The sequence below is a fragment of the Brassica rapa genome, chromosome A07 (genome assembly GCF_000309985.2).
Source record: "Brassica rapa cultivar Chiifu-401-42 chromosome A07, CAAS_Brap_v3.01, whole genome shotgun sequence".
Classification (NCBI taxonomy): Eukaryota; Viridiplantae; Streptophyta; class Magnoliopsida; order Brassicales; family Brassicaceae; genus Brassica; species Brassica rapa.
The window spans coordinates 25,826,539-25,841,549 of NC_024801.2; the positions used below are offsets into that span (position 1 = coordinate 25,826,539).

Consider the following 15,011-nt stretch of genomic DNA (forward strand, 5'->3'; position numbering starts at 1 on the left):
ACACTCCAATTTTGTACTTGAGTTTTAATAAGATAGATACTGATGTAAAAAGAAAATCAGTATTAAGACTGGAAAATTTATTGACAACATAAAATGAATAATTAATTTAATATAACAAAAAAATCTCACTAATTAATTCACAATCACAAAATTAAAGAGATTTACCTTAAACTTCGTAGTAAAATGTTTCTTTCTAGAAGCGGTTTTCAATAATATCATAATAGCTTTTTATTAAATGGGTATATTTTTTATACAATTCTTTAGATATCAGATTAAATTTGATTTCACTAATAAGTTTTCTATGAAATAATTTTAAATAATTTAATCCATTAATCAAACAATTGAGGGTAAATATTTGAAAAATATAATTTACAAAAAGATCTCTGATTAAAATGAATAAATGGAGTCCATTTATAATTAATTACATATGAAGATCTGATGGTGGGAAGAAACAGAAGCACAAAACAAAGAAGAAGAAAATTCAGTTGCTTTCTCTCTCATCTATCTTCTTCTCTCTCGACACAAAAGAGAAAAAAAAAAAAACCAGATCTCTGTGGCTCCGGCTTTTTGGCGGCGCGTGAGCGTCCGTTCGAAGTCGGGAGCCCTCCTCTTCTCCTTAATCCTCTCCTTTTTCTCTTTGCTTCTCTCTTGTGACCTTCACTTGCTCTGCTTTGCTTGCTGCTCTGTTCCAAGGGTTTCGCTTAAGACGTCTTCGCACGTGAGGAGCTCCGTCTCCGGTGTAGATTGCGAGGGTTGGAGCAACGGCGCGGGGTCTGTGTATTCTCAGGCTGAGGAGTCGGCTTTTAGGGCTGTGCAAGGGGCTCCTTTAACCCCTTGGAGGGCCAGTAGCGCGTGGAGACGGGTTGGAGTCTCGCCGTCGGTTTCTTCTGCAGTCTTCGGTCTGTCTTGGTCTCGACGAGCGATGGTTGTGTGGTGTCGGTTCTCTGTCTTTTCCTGGGCGTCTAGGTCAAGCGGGATCTATAGTACTTGCGATTTGAGAGCTTCGGAGGTCCGTTTACTCGAAGGTGTTTGTAGCTCGTGTTGTCGGCGTGTGTCGAAGCACGCGGTGGTCTTGCGTGAAGTGCTGCTCCGGAGCGGTGTTGGAGGCGTCGTCCATGGCATCTCCAAGGCGATGTTGCGGCCTTCCTCTCAGTCTTCCTCCCTCTTCCCGTCTATTCGGTGTCGACAAGCGGAGCGTGTCGACTTGCTCCTGCTTGGTCTCACTCCTGTTTGTGTTTGTTCAAGCTTCATCCTTGCCACAGGTTGCTGCTTTAGGCGTCAAGAACTTACCTCTACCCGGTTCTCGGAGGAGGCGACCTTCGAGGGTCTCGAGCGTCTCTGTTTGTCAGCGGAGTCTCCTCATCCTTCGGTGGCTTGGTCGGTGGAGGCGGCACTTCCCAGCGCCGTGAGTTTGTTGAGCTCATGGTGGTGTTGCTTCTCTACTGTTTTTGCAGGTCTTGGAGTGTCTTCGGCTTCGTTTAGTTGCGACTGGACCAAGTCCGTCTTTTGGCGTCATAGAAGTCTTGCACATCGAGTTAGGAGCGTTTTTCACTTGGTGTAGCTTCTAATTCCTACTTCTATTTTCGTCTACGCGCTCATTGGTGAAAGTTATGAGCCCAAAGAGATCCCCGAGAGCTAGCTACTTCGGGAATGACATGGAAGTTCCCGGCATCCGAGGTAACGAGGAGAACCTCACGGTTCCATGGTCATCATTTTCGGTGAGAACATCAATCGGGTCCTAAGAATTTTAAAATCATGCTACCGGAACGTGCCGGGTTTAGTGGGTGGGCGAACGTAGTTTGTAATACATTGACTTAGGAGCTTTTGTTTAATTTGGGCTTGTAACTGGATCTAAAATTCCCGTTTTCGGGTTGAATTAAATATATCTATTAAAAAAAAAAAAAAAAAGATCTGATGGTAAAGAAAAGAAAGAGAAAAACGATGGGGATTATCCAACAACACTGTTCCCTGAAAGTTTGGTTTCGACGCAGAAGAAAGGTTGTGTGAGGCAACGTCACCACCTGACCAGTGACCACCATGTTTCCTAATTTTCTGAACCATATACCTTTCCAAGAAAATAGTTATTATCAAAATATTTTGATAGTTCCAGTAGAAATAACATACAAATAATAATCTATTTTTGATAAAACCATTCTACTCATATATTTATTTATGTGATAATGCTGACCTATGAAAGTGAAATTAGAATTTAACTCTATTTATTTGAAGTAATGTAATATACTCAACATTATTAAAAATATTATAATGGAACCTTTTCTGTCGAGCCTTTATAATTATTTAATAAAATGAAAGGAATATAATCAAGATTTACATAAATATTTCATGATATTCGAAAAGGCAGAGAGACACGGTGACACCCCTTGTTCTCCAAGAAAATTAACAACTTCACCAATCACGCCTTCTAGACGCAAGTCAAAGTAATATTTAAAATCTTAAATTCTATTTGAACGCGTTTTATTAACATTATTTTTTCATCAGATAAATCACAGTTGGCTCATAATTCATTCTATTATTCCCAGATTTTGTATTGATTCTTTTCTTTAATTGCATAACTCTCACAAGTTTTTTTTAAACTTACCTTTTTTATTTGTAATTGCATACGTATTGTTGATAATAACGTATCTACTAATGAGACTAATTTAATGTTAGAAAATAGTTTTAAATTAAAGTTAATTAGATTATAGCTGAAAGAGAGAGAGAAGACGTAGAAGAACAAGCAGACCCTAAAGTACCTGCACTAGTTCAGATTTGCAGTCCTTTTAATTAAAAAAAACAAACTACTGAAATTCAGACATAAAAATCAAATCTGTCTTTCTCTAGTTTCTGAATATCCTGAGAAAACACAAGAGAAGAAAAAGACAGCTACATAGACACGAAAGAAAGAAGAGAGAGAGGGAGAGAGAAAAGCTGCATTTTTTTTATGAGCTCTTAGCTTATTGATCTACCATTGCCGACAAACTCTAGCAGAAGAATCAAGCTTTATCCACTGAGATGGGTTTATGTTAGTTTTTGTTCATGTTATCAACAGATTCCTGGTTTGTCTCCTGATTCTCTACTTCTCCTACAAATCTCCTGTCTGAAAATTTTCTGTCTTTTTGGGTTTTCTATTGTGCTTGACTTGTGTCATTGGGATCTTTGTCCAAGCGCTGTCAATTGCTTTTGCGTGTTCTTCATCACCTCCTGCTTTTTTATCTTTGTTTATCTGAATTTTAAGATTCAATTTTGGGATTTCAAAATAGTCTTATCTTCTCTTGTATTAAAAAGACAAATGTGATTGAAACTATTGGTGTTTGGTATGTTTTTTTTCTACTCTCCCTTCGATTTGTAAATTTTTAAAACTTTATCGATTCAAGGAACACTTCAAAAGAGATTGTTTTTCATCTGGATTCGAGTTTGTTGACCAATTTTTGAGTTTATTTGTATCGAAGTAAAAATTTCATAATGTTTTTTTATTAAAATATATGTGACAGCTTCCGACATTCTAGCTACTTCTGTTTATAGGTGCTTGTGTCGTTTCAGTCTATTTCTCTGTCTTTTTCCAATTCTCTAGTTTGATCTCGGAGACTATGTTTCTTTCACAAACTGTTTATAATGGGTTTGGTTCATCTATCTTGTTACAGGTTTGATCCAAAAGATGAAACATTAAGGAAGATCATCAACTTGGCTTCTTGAGTTAAAAAAAAGACACAAGATTTGAGAAATGGCTCGAGGTAGGATAAGATCAAAGCTACGACTAAGCAATCTCTATACATTCGGATGCCTTAGACCGAGCACACTCGAAGGCGAAGACCCTCCACACCCACTCCAAGGCCCAGGGTTCACCCGGACAGTGTTCTGTAACCAGCCTCACATGCACAAGAAGAAGCCTCTTAGATACCGTTCCAACTACGTCTCCACCACCAGATACAACCTCATAACGTTCTTCCCTAAATCCTTATACGAGCAGTTCCACCGCGCCGCGAACCTCTACTTCCTGGTAGCCGCCATCCTCTCCGTCTTCCCTCTCTCCCCCTTCAACAAATGGAGCATGATCGCTCCTTTAGTCTTCGTCGTGGGGCTCAGCATGATGAAAGAGGCTCTGGAGGATTGGCGCAGGTTCATCCAAGACGTGAAGATCAACGCGAGGAAGACGTGTGTTCATAAAACTGATGGTGGATTTCGTTCTAGAAAGTGGAAGAAGGTTAGAGTTGGAGACGTTGTGAAGGTGGAGAAGGACGAGTTCTTCCCTGCTGATTTGCTTCTTCTGTCGTCTAGCTACGAGGATGGGATTTGTTATGTTGAGACTATGAACTTAGATGGTGAAACGAACTTGAAAGTGAAGAGGTCTTTGGAAGTGACACTACCACTAGATGATGATGAGTCTTTTAAAAACTTCATGGGGACTATAAGATGTGAAGATCCAAACCCAAGTCTCTACACCTTCGTTGGGAATCTTGAGTATCAGCGTCAAACATTTCCTTTGGATCCAAGTCAGGTTCTGTTAAGAGACTCAAAGCTTAGGAACACAGCTTACGTCTACGGAGTGGTGGTCTTCACAGGTCACGACACTAAAGTTATGCAAAACTCAACGAAGTCACCTTCAAAGAGAAGCAGAATCGAAAGGACAATGGACTACATCATCTACACGCTTCTAGTCCTACTCATCTTGATCTCTTGCATCAGCTCATCAGGCTTCGCTTGGGAGACAGAGTTCCACATGCCGAAGATGTGGTACTTGCGACCTGACGCCCCCGAGGATCTAACCAACCCTATAAGTCCAGTCTACGCTGGCGTTGTCCATCTCATCACCGCTCTGTTGCTTTACGGATACTTGATTCCAATCTCTCTTTATGTCTCTATAGAAGTTGTCAAAGTCTGGCAAGCAAGTTTTATTAATCAAGACTTGCGCATGTACGATGATGAGAGTGGCGTCCCCGCGCAAGCGCGAACTTCGAATCTAAACGAAGAGCTTGGTCAGGTGCATACTATACTCTCTGATAAGACGGGGACGTTGACGTGTAACCAGATGGATTTCTTGAAATGTTCCATCGCTGGTGCTTCTTATGGTGTTCGTTCAAGCGAAGTGGAGCTAGCTGCTGCTAAGCAGATGGCTGTTGATCGTGAAGAGCATGGAGAGATGGTAACAAGTACTAGAGTGTATGGTACGTGTGACAGTAGCGGCACGCGTGAGATAGAGGTGGAAAGTGGAGGGGATAATAATGACAATCCTAGAGTTCCTATAAAGGGGTTTGGTTTTGAGGATAACAGGCTCATGAATGGGAACTGGTTAAGGGAGTCGCAGCCAAATGATATCTTGCAGTTCTTTAGGATATTAGCTATTTGTCACACGGCGATTCCTGAGCTGGACGAGGAGAGTGGTAAGTACACTTATGAAGCAGAGTCGCCTGATGAGGCTTCTTTTCTTGCTGCTGCTAGAGAGTTTGGTTTTGAGTTTTGTAAGAGGACTCAGTCAAGCGTGTTTGTCCGTGAGAGATTCTCTTCTTCAGGGCAAGTAATAGAGAGGTGAGTATAGTAGAGAGAGGTCTCATCTTTAACCCTTTTGATTATCATTTTAATCTCTACTAAGTAGCATACACAATGCAGGGAGTATAAAGTTCTGAATCTGTTGGAATTCACAAGCAAAAGAAAGAGAATGTCCGTGATTGTAAGGGATGAGGAAGGGCAGATTCTTCTACTATGCAAAGGAGCCGACAGGTTAGCAAACATCAAGAAGGTTATATTAACATTCTGTTCTTGTCTCTTCACTGTTATCAAGTTTTTGTCTCCTGTTTTGTTCTTTGCAGCATTATCTTTGATCGGTTGGCAAAGAATGGGAAGACATACTTGGGACCTACAACTAGGCATTTAACTGAGTATGGAGAAGCTGGGCTACGTACACTCGCACTTGCTTACAGAAAGCTTGATGAGGAGGAATATACAGCTTGGAACTCTGAGTTTCTCAAGGCTAAGACTTCAATAGGATCTGATAGAGATGAGCTGCTTGAGAAGGGATCGGATATGATTGAAAAGGAGCTTATCCTTGTTGGTGCTACTGCTGTGGAGGACAAACTTCAGAAAGGGGTATGTATTGTCAAACAGAAACACTTACACATATCTTTTATCTTGTTTATGTGAATTAATGTTTTTTGGATGTTTTCATTTGAGTTAGGTTCCTCAATGCATAGATAAACTTGCTCAAGCTGGTCTCAAACTATGGGTTTTAACTGGGGACAAAATGGAAACAGCAATCAACATTGGGTTAGAATCTCTCTTGAACATAATGAGATGTGTTATCTGCTTTTATCTAGTGAGTTGTATGAACACATTTACCTTTTTATGAACTGCAGATTTGCGTGTAGTTTACTTAGGCAAGGCATGAGACAGATCTGCATAACATCAATAAATCCAGATGGAGGATCCCAAGATTCAAAAAGGGTATATCAAATGGATTTCTTGAAGATTCAAGTCCCTTCAACTACAGATTTGAAGCTAACTTTGTATCTAATGATTATGTGTCAGGCTGTGAAGGAGAACATTTTGAATCAACTCACTAAAGCTGTACAAATGGTGAAGCTAGAGACGGATCCGCATGCTGCGTTTGCTTTGATCATTGACGGGAAAACACTAACTTATGCATTGGAGGATGATATGAAGTATCAGTTCTTGGCTTTAGCAGTTGACTGTGCGTCAGTCATCTGCTGTCGCGTGTCTCCCAAGCAAAAGGCTTTGGTAACAAGGCTGGTTAAAGAAGGAACCGGAAGAACCACACTGGCAATAGGCGATGGTGCAAATGATGTTGGGATGATTCAAGAAGCTGACATTGGTGTAGGAATCAGTGGAGTTGAAGGCATGCAGGCTGTTATGGCTAGTGACTTTTCCATTGCGCAGTTTCGGTTCTTGGAACGATTACTCGTCGTCCATGGACACTGGTGCTACAAAAGAATAGCTCAAATGGTAATAATTAAATCTTGTGGCCATTTTAATTACTTTTTTACCTTGTAGTTTGTTACTAACGTTAAGCTGTTTTAACATCCAGATATGCTATTTCTTCTACAAGAACATAGCATTTGGTCTCACTCTCTTCTACTTTGAAGCCTTCACTGGATTCTCCGGACAATCAGTGTACAACGACTATTACCTACTGCTCTTCAATGTTGTCCTTACCTCATTGCCAGTGATTGCCCTTGGAGTCTTTGAACAGGATGTTTCCTCCGAAATCTGTTTACAAGTAAGCTTTAATAATCATCAGCGGAAGCTTCTAGATATAACTAATCCGTTGATTCTAAAAATATTCGGAAACTATGTGAAAAGACCATATAAGAAAACTATAAAAATCCTAAAACAATTAAAATAATTATCCTAATAATAAATAAAACATTAAATAATTAGAATGCTGCATCACTAAGCTATTTTGAATCTCTGCTCATGCCTTCTCTTGTTTGTGCTTTGTGTAGTTTCCTGCTTTATACCAACAAGGCACAAAGAACCTCTTCTTTGATTGGTCAAGAATCCTTGGATGGATGTGCAACGGCGTCTACTCATCGCTAGTCATATTCTTCCTCAACATCGGAATCATCTACTCACAAGCCTTCAGAGCAGGTGGCCAAACAGCTGACATGGATGCTGTCGGCACAACCATGTTCACTTGCATCATATGGGCAGTCAATGTTCAAATCGCGTTAACCATGTCCCACTTCACTTGGATCCAACACGTTCTGATATGGGGAAGCATCGGTCTGTGGTATCTCTTCCTAGCTCTCTTCGGGATGATGCGCCCAAGCCTCTCCGGAAACATTTACAGTATCCTCGATGAGATTCTTGGTCCTGCGCCTATCTACTGGATGGCTACGTTGCTGGTCACGGTGGCTGCGGTTCTTCCTTACGTTGCTCACATTGCTTTCCAGAGGTTCTTGAATCCGTTGGATCATCATATCATACAAGAGATTAAATACTACAAAAGAGATGTTGAGGACGCGAGGATGTGGACCAGAGAGGGTAGTAAAGCGAGAGAGAAGACCAAGATTGGGTTCACAGCTAGAGTTGACGCAAAGATCAGGCATCTAAGGTCGAAACTGAACAAGAAACAGTCGAATTTGTCGCATTTTTCAGCTGAAGATGCAATGTCACCTAGATCATTGTAGCATGTATAGGTTTGTTTTTTCTTACAGGTCCCCAATTCTCTGATGCCTTGAGAGTTTTGGAGAGGTCTTAGAGTGAGATCAGTCTGTAAAGAGTAGTAGCTGATGTTTTTTTTCTATTATTTTGTTGGCTTCTCATTTTTTTTTATTAACATGCTTTGTTTCTTTTGTATACTATATACTTAGGATTTGTTTATACTTAGGAGTTAGGACAGAATGCAAAAACTTTAACAAAGCATCTTCCTTTGTGCCTCTTCTGCTCCTATCTCTAATCATAATTAATTGGTGCATATTATGAATTCTATGTACAATATTAATATATAATGGTTGCTTAACAGTAATTGATATCTCTTGTACTCATTCTAGATTTAGATCTGGACATTCGAATATCTGTTTGAGTTTGTGTTGAGTTCATAGATCTCATTCAAATTTTATGTGTTTGAATCGGGTTCGGTTAACAATATTTCTTCGAATAGATCTTGTAATTTCTCTCTAAGATCCATCTAATATCGGAATTCATTTAAAGTTCAATTAATAATATTTTGAATTATTTTACAAATGTGATACATGAAATTAGTTACCTATGCTCAAAATATTATTTCGAATACTAATTTGGATACTGAAGTTCCGTCTTTCCATTTTCAGCGTTCGAGTTCAGATATGGTTCAAATCATTACCAAAACCTGAAATACAAATCCATTCAGATATTTTATAAATCAGAGTGTGTAATTCATGGTTTTTGGTTCGGTTCGTTCATGTACAACTGCTTATCAGCTTATGCCTAATCCATCCATCAATCAATCTGGCTTAAAGAATTGTTGCGTGTTTGATACTGGTTAGAGAAGTGAGAGAGTGGTTGGTTGGCGAATACAATAATTCACGTTACCATGGGCCGATATATACACACAATATGGGCCTGCCCCGGGCCCATAGAAAGTATATCAAACAACTCCACGATAATAAATAGTAAGCGTTGATTTGCTTTTAAAGTGCTTAACCATCTGTGAGTCTATCCCCTTCCCTTTTGGGATATTATTATTTTCGCCGCGTGGAGAGAGAGATGTCGACGCTCTTTCGCCGGAAGTCAATCGGAATCCACCCCTACTCCCAACTTCAATCCCTTTTGATTTAATCTTTTTCTCCTGCTGCTGTAACTATCTCATCGCACTCCTCAGCTACTCTGCTTCAATCTGTAGTTAATTGGGGATTCTGTTAGGTTTTAGGGGTTTTATCAGCTTTTTGATTTAGATGGAGCCGAGAGTCGGAAACAAGTTTCGGCTCGGGAGGAAGATCGGTAGTGGATCCTTCGGAGAGATCTATCTTGGTATGCTCTAAATCGCTTTTCTCGTTGAGCAGAGATTACTGTTTAAAAATGATTTGAATTGGATATGGCGTTTGTTTAGGTACGAATATACAGACGAATGAAGAAGTTGCCATTAAACTTGTAAGTTTTCGTTTTTACAAATTAAAAGCATTTCCAATGTCTAATGAAGTAGGGAGAAGCTAGTTTTGGGAATGTGAGATCTATTATTACATAAAGAATTGAACTTTCTCTGAACGTGGAATGAAAAGCTGTGATTTTTGGTGGCATATGTGTGTGCAAAGGTCTTATGTTATTGCTTGGCCTTTCTTGGCTTGTAGCTTCTTCTTCTTTACCTGTTTAAGAGGTTGTTTACAATCGAAAGACATAGGTCTACACTGTGTTTAGACGGAAATGGATATAATAATGTTTCTTAGGCTTATACGCAGCTATAAGGCAGTTACTGCTTTTTGTATTCTGCAGTCTAGTAATTTAGATGAGTTTCTTCCTTTCCTTCATTTTGATTTTCAGTGCTTTGGTGGTGATAAGTTTCTTTCTAGTTTTGATTCTGGATTCAACCTGACTTCTTCTTTTATAAGAACTGAGAGTTAGTATTATTGATTCTTGGGAAGATATTGTAATTAATGCTGAATAGGCTCTTAGTGTGAACGACAACATTACCTGCAACTGGGTGGGCCCTACTACATGTTGAAATTTTTGAGATGTTTGTTGTGTTGTGTGGCCTAAAGATGGAGAATTATAGGGCTGACAGCTACTCATATTATTGTATTCAACGTTGCTTGTCTGTTGTCAATATGCTTCTTTTTTTTCTTTTCTTTTCTGTTACCTGTTTGTTTGTACTGGTTCTGACTGTTAATGATGTTCAATCAAATCTTGATATTTGTTTTCATATTTCTTTTTTTGTTCTGAAAATGTAACAGATTTATCTTAGTTTAAGTGTATTGTTTGCTGCATATGTTTTGACTGCATCCGTTTTTCTTCTTTCAGGAAAATGTGAAAACTAAGCATCCTCAGTTGCTGTATGAATCAAAATTGTATAAAGTATTACAAGGAGGAAGTAAGGATCTAGTTTTGTAACTTGTTTACATTTGCTGTTTGTGATTTCTGCTTTCTTATCCAGAGACGTTGCTTTCCTTTCCTTTATTCTAGCCGGAGTTCCAAACGTTAAATGGTATGGTACTGAAGGGGACTATAACGTCCTTGTGATAGACTTGCTGGGGCCTAGCCTTGAAGATCTATTCAACTTCTGTAGTAGGAAACTCTCACTTAAGACTGTACTAATGCTTGCAGATCAAATGGTAGGATACCTTGTATAGCCTGAAAACAGTTTCCTATATTCAATAGGGGTATTGCCAAAATACTTAGGATATTTTTTCCCCTTTTGTCAGATCAATCGCATTGAATTTGTTCATCAGAAGTCATTTCTACACCGGGACATCAAGCCTGACAACTTTCTGATGGGTCTCGGAAGGCGCGCAAATCAGGTAGCGATGAAATGGGTTGTTTGTACGCTTTTTACTCTTCTTAACTATCTGCTAAACGAAGTGTTGGCCGAATACAGGTATATGTCATCGACTTTGGTCTGGCAAAGAAGTATCGAGACTCAAATAATCAGCATATTCCGTACAGGTTGGCCACAGCCCTGTGATTTTCCTTGTCGAGAATGTGCTTTTTTTTTTACTTATATGCTCAGAGTATTAGACTAGAGATATACATCACTGTGAAAGGGTGGAATCTTCGTCTATGCCTACAATAGGAACTGCAGTTTGGTTATTTAAGTTTTTTCTACTGTCTGGATGTACTTTACTGTTAGCTGCTATCTAGAAAATGGGCCTAGTACTTTTCCTTGGTTTTGAGTATATGGCTGCTTCATTCTTGTTTCAGTGGGCATGAATGTTTATAGACAAGACAAAAGTTCTTGTAGTTTTTTTTTTTTCATTTCGTAATTGGTATCATACTTGCCGTTTTAGTATTTTGTATAGCCTCATAAATATTTAGTATAATTTTCCAGTTTTTGTGAAGCTGCATTAGTATATAGAGAGTCATTTGTTGCAATGCTACGAAATAGAAACACTTTCGATGATTGCAGTATATGATGTATCAGCTGCTTAGCAACTACAATCTTAATATCTTGTGTATCGCAGGGAAAACAAAAACTTGACTGGAACGGCTAGATACGCCAGCATGAACACTCACCTTGGCATAGGTACACAAGTTCATTTAGTTTCCAACTTTCTTGTTATTTAAAAACGTAGTTCTGAATAGCAATGGTCGGTTTATATCACAGAACAAAGTCGTAGAGATGATTTGGAGTCACTGGGATTTGTTCTCATGTACTTCTTAAAAGGAAGGTAAGAGCTGCTCCTACCTTCAACGTTGGCATGTTTCCGTTGGTAATTAAAGGACTGTCTTTAACTTACTTACCCAATTAAATGCAGTCTTCCTTGGCAAGGACTGAAAGCTGGCAATAAGAAGCAAAAGTATGAGAGAATCAGTGAAAAGAAAGTATCGACATCTATTGAGGTATCATTATCACCCATTACATGTGTTGGTCATACTTGTGGTCTAATGCTTCTTTTATATTCTTTTCTTATTTTAGTCTTTGTGCCGTGGATATCCATCCGAATTCGCTTCTTACTTTCATTATTGCCGTTCCCTGAGATTCGACGACAAGCCAGACTATGCCTACCTGAAACGTCTTTTCCGTGACCTGTTTATTCGCGAAGGTCTGGTCCCATCCATCATCACTTTTGTTAATTCTAGTCTGATGAAGCAAATATAACTTGAACCAATCAAGAACATGTTGATTTATATATGCGTTATCCTCTGCTCACATTTTAGGCTTCCAGTTTGATTATGTATTTGATTGGACGATCCTGAAGTATCAGCAATCACAGATTTCAACTCCGCCTCCCCGGCCTCACGTAAGTGTCATGGCTTTTTCTTTTTCATATTTCATCTTTCTACTTCATTTGTGCTGATGAACATAGCTTTCTTTCAGGGCGCTGGAGTTGGTCCAAGCTCTGGCTTACCCCCTGCTATCGCTAGTGCTGAGAGACCATCAGGTTGTTCCACCTGTCTTGATTTTTCATTAGTTTCTTTCCATGTATGATAACGCATTTCACTACAGGGACATGGCTTCTATCCATTTGATATGTTCTTTGGTTCAACTGCAGGTGGCGAGGAAGTTAGACCTTCTGGTTGGTTATTAGGAAACCCTAGACGAAGTTCTGGACATATTTTTAACTCAGGAAGCTCAGCTAAACAAAAGGCACCAGTTTCAAGTGATCCTGCAATATCTAAAGATGTAGTGGTGAGTACATAAAGTTTCTCCAGGTTTAGAGGTATCCATTTGATTCGTTGTATAAATGGTAACTGAATTGTTTTGCTTGTGACAGTTATCAAGCTCTAGCTTTCTCCGCGCAACTGGATCATCAAGACGTGCTACTGTCTCCAGTAGTCGCGAGCCTGCAGTTCCTGGAACTGATTCTGAGCCATCAAAACCTCAAAACATTGAAGCTGGATCAAGCTCCAACCCAAAGATCCATGGTGGTCGAAGCTCACCTATCGTCTCATCTGATAACAACAAGCTATCATCTCCCTCGAGGGGAAATACTTCAGTGATGAAGAACTATGAGTCCAACCTTAAAGGGATCGAGAGTCTGCATTTTTAGTCTCTGCTGGGGATCACTGAACCAGTGAATGATCGTTGAGCTTCCCCGGGACAGAGTGTAAATTAAAAGACAAAAGAAAACCTTTGTTAGGCTCTCTCCCCATGTATTACGTGCATTTGTGTTTACAGGGAGAGAGACTTTACTTGTGCTGCATGTAAGCACTCTCAAATAACAAAGAAAGAAAGACTCTGAAGAAGTGATTCCAGAGAAACACAAACTCAAAGAGGATGAGATCAAGGAGACTAAAGACTTGAAACACTCTTAAGTCCTCATTTGTTATTTCTTAATGTCTGTTTGTATTTGTGTCGTTTGGTATTGCAAAGTTAAAATTATTTTTTGTGTCTCAAAGAGATTTGAAGTGTCGTCGCAAAAAAAGGCGCAAAAGAAAGAAGGGGTTTTTCTTATATTTTCGTCTTCTCGTGTGACATCATATTGTGAGGGTAAATGGTCATTCTGTGGGTAAATAGTGAAAGATGTACGTAAGCAATAATTGTACTGTTTTCCCTTACAGAAATTTCTTATGTCTTGTCAAGTTCCATCCTGAGAGGGCCTGAGAGTTGCATGTTACATTGTGAACGCAATTAAAATCCTTAAATCATGGTAACTACCAATTTATCATGGCTTATATGATTCAGCCTAAATATTTTATTGTTACAAACAACCATAACATCCAGTTACTAACAGCAATATTTGGCTGAAAAACGAGGAGAAAGAGACAATAGAAGAGAGGTTGAGAAGATTTTGTAGTTGAATCATGAAAGAGGTAAGACCTGATGAAAAGAAAAAGACAACACAGAGATTTATTAAGTATTTGCCCTTCGGTTTACAACTTAAACAATGAACCTACCACTTGCTTGCCTTGTGTCTCTCGCTCTTTTTTGAACATGATTATTGCGTGATTAAGATAAGTTCCTGAAATCAGATATCGTACGTGATTACCTTATCACCACAAACCATAGACAGCATTTGAACAAGTCTCCTTGAACCATTTGAAGCTCTTTTTCATAGACCCCTTCACTTTCCCTTCAACACCATACACATTATAACCAGCCACTCTCTTCTTCCTCTGAATCTCTGCCTCACACAAACCCTTGTACCCTTTCTTCGCCTTACTAGTTCTTCTCTTCGATTTACTGTTGGGACTGTCTCTGTCTCTCACCGTCGTTGGATTCTTGTATGGACTATAAGTTGATACGCTGTAAGATCTCATCATCACTGGTGGGAGCTGGTTTGTTGGACTTGGTGCTGCTTCTCCATTACTAGTTAAGCAATGGTACTTGTTGGTGATGCTGCTTCTTCTTCCTGTGATCTCTTCTCTGCATGACTTGGATCTGAACATCTCTTCACTTGCAACAAGCTCAAGAAACTGTATCTGCTGCTTTTAGGAAGAAAGAAAAGGAGAGTTGATTTTGGCTTCTATCACCAACCTCTTTCTCTTCTGCTTTTTGTCTCTTGTAAACTTTTTAACATTTTTGGCAATATGAATTATATAGAACATAAATATAAATTAAATTCATTTTTTGTCTAGTAATTACAATTTACAACCTCAACATCTGTGAACGAAGGTTCCTGGTCATTGGTTAGATGAGATAAGTTTTTGTCGTTTACTAATTTAACTATATTAGAAATTAATTACTAGATTACCTCGTATGTTTTATTCTTCCTAAGAAAATTTTGTAAGATCTCATGTCCTTTTGCATTAACACATGGCCTCTGCTTCTTACTTTATGAGTTCAAGAGAGTTTTTGGGGCTCGTACCATTTCCAAACAGTTAATATAATTTGTAATTTACTTTGGCCAAACTAAATCAACAAAATTTAAACAAGAATTTGATTTGCATATTTCACAAGAAAGAGAGCAAAACATCATAAGGTCAAT

At 39.0% G+C, this 15,011-nt stretch overlaps 3 protein-coding genes across 7 annotated transcripts; 2 read left to right on the plus strand and 1 right to left on the minus strand.

Annotated features, from left to right (window-relative positions):
* Positions 1–8,479, plus strand: LOC103831775 (probable phospholipid-transporting ATPase 5). Of its 2 annotated transcripts, none has more exons than XM_009107684.3 (9): positions 1–3,056; positions 3,642–5,523; positions 5,605–5,715; positions 5,805–6,081; positions 6,170–6,258; positions 6,348–6,435; positions 6,520–6,954; positions 7,037–7,228; positions 7,455–8,479. In XM_009107684.3, the coding sequence occupies exons 2-9, from the start codon at positions 3,722–3,724 to the stop codon at positions 8,139–8,141; spliced, it is 3,681 nt and encodes a 1,226-aa protein (XP_009105932.1). In that variant the 5' UTR covers positions 1–3,056; positions 3,642–3,721; the 3' UTR covers positions 8,142–8,479. The 2 variants fall into 2 exon arrangements, with proteins under 2 accessions (XP_009105932.1, XP_033130918.1); XM_033275027.1 differs by lacking the exon at positions 1–3,056 and adding an exon at positions 3,116–3,314.
* A 634-nt stretch (positions 8,480–9,113) lies between these two features.
* Positions 9,114–13,539, plus strand: LOC103831777 (casein kinase 1-like protein 2). Of its 4 annotated transcripts, none has more exons than XM_009107687.3 (15): positions 9,114–9,288; positions 9,355–9,462; positions 9,542–9,582; positions 10,447–10,516; positions 10,609–10,757; positions 10,848–10,943; positions 11,021–11,088; positions 11,604–11,665; positions 11,747–11,810; positions 11,898–11,982; positions 12,059–12,185; positions 12,301–12,383; positions 12,461–12,524; positions 12,630–12,772; positions 12,858–13,539. In XM_009107687.3, exons 2-15 carry the CDS (start codon positions 9,387–9,389, stop codon positions 13,131–13,133), a joined length of 1,404 nt encoding a protein of 467 aa, XP_009105935.1. In that variant the 5' UTR covers positions 9,114–9,288; positions 9,355–9,386; the 3' UTR covers positions 13,134–13,539. The 4 variants fall into 4 exon arrangements, with proteins under 4 accessions (XP_009105935.1, XP_033130928.1, XP_009105936.1 ...); XM_033275037.1 differs by having other exon boundaries at positions 9,115–9,330; positions 9,374–9,462; XM_009107688.3 differs by having other exon boundaries at positions 9,118–9,288; positions 9,362–9,462.
* LOC103831776 lies at positions 13,427–14,708 on the minus strand. Its single transcript, XM_033275040.1, has one exon. It carries the CDS (start codon positions 14,470–14,472, stop codon positions 14,077–14,079), a length of 396 nt encoding a protein of 131 aa, XP_033130931.1. The 5' UTR covers positions 14,473–14,708; the 3' UTR covers positions 13,427–14,076.
* Between the last annotated feature and the right edge of the window lie 303 nt (positions 14,709–15,011).

What these genes read in the sequence shown, in the direction of transcription:
- LOC103831775 (XM_009107684.3), top strand. Translation starts at nt 3,722, where the DNA reads ATGGCTCGAGGTAGGATAAGATCAAAGCTACGACTAAGCAATCTCTAT. An exon ending in TCAGGGCAAGTAATAGAGAG is followed by an intron (nt 5,524 to 5,604) that starts GTGAGTATAGTA and finishes TACACAATGCAG; the next exon opens with GGAGTATAAAGTTCTGAATC. An exon ending in CCTCCGAAATCTGTTTACAA is followed by an intron (nt 7,229 to 7,454) that starts GTAAGCTTTAAT and finishes TGCTTTGTGTAG; the next exon opens with TTTCCTGCTTTATACCAACA.
- LOC103831777 (XM_009107687.3), top strand. Translation starts at nt 9,387, where the DNA reads ATGGAGCCGAGAGTCGGAAACAAGTTTCGGCTCGGGAGGAAGATCGGT. An exon ending in AAGTATCGACATCTATTGAG is followed by an intron (nt 11,983 to 12,058) that starts GTATCATTATCA and finishes TTCTTATTTTAG; the next exon opens with TCTTTGTGCCGTGGATATCC. An exon ending in CAATATCTAAAGATGTAGTG is followed by an intron (nt 12,773 to 12,857) that starts GTGAGTACATAA and finishes TGCTTGTGACAG; the next exon opens with TTATCAAGCTCTAGCTTTCT.
- LOC103831776 (XM_033275040.1), bottom strand. Translation starts at nt 14,472, where the DNA reads ATGTTCAGATCCAAGTCATGCAGAGAAGAGATCACAGGAAGAAGAAGC.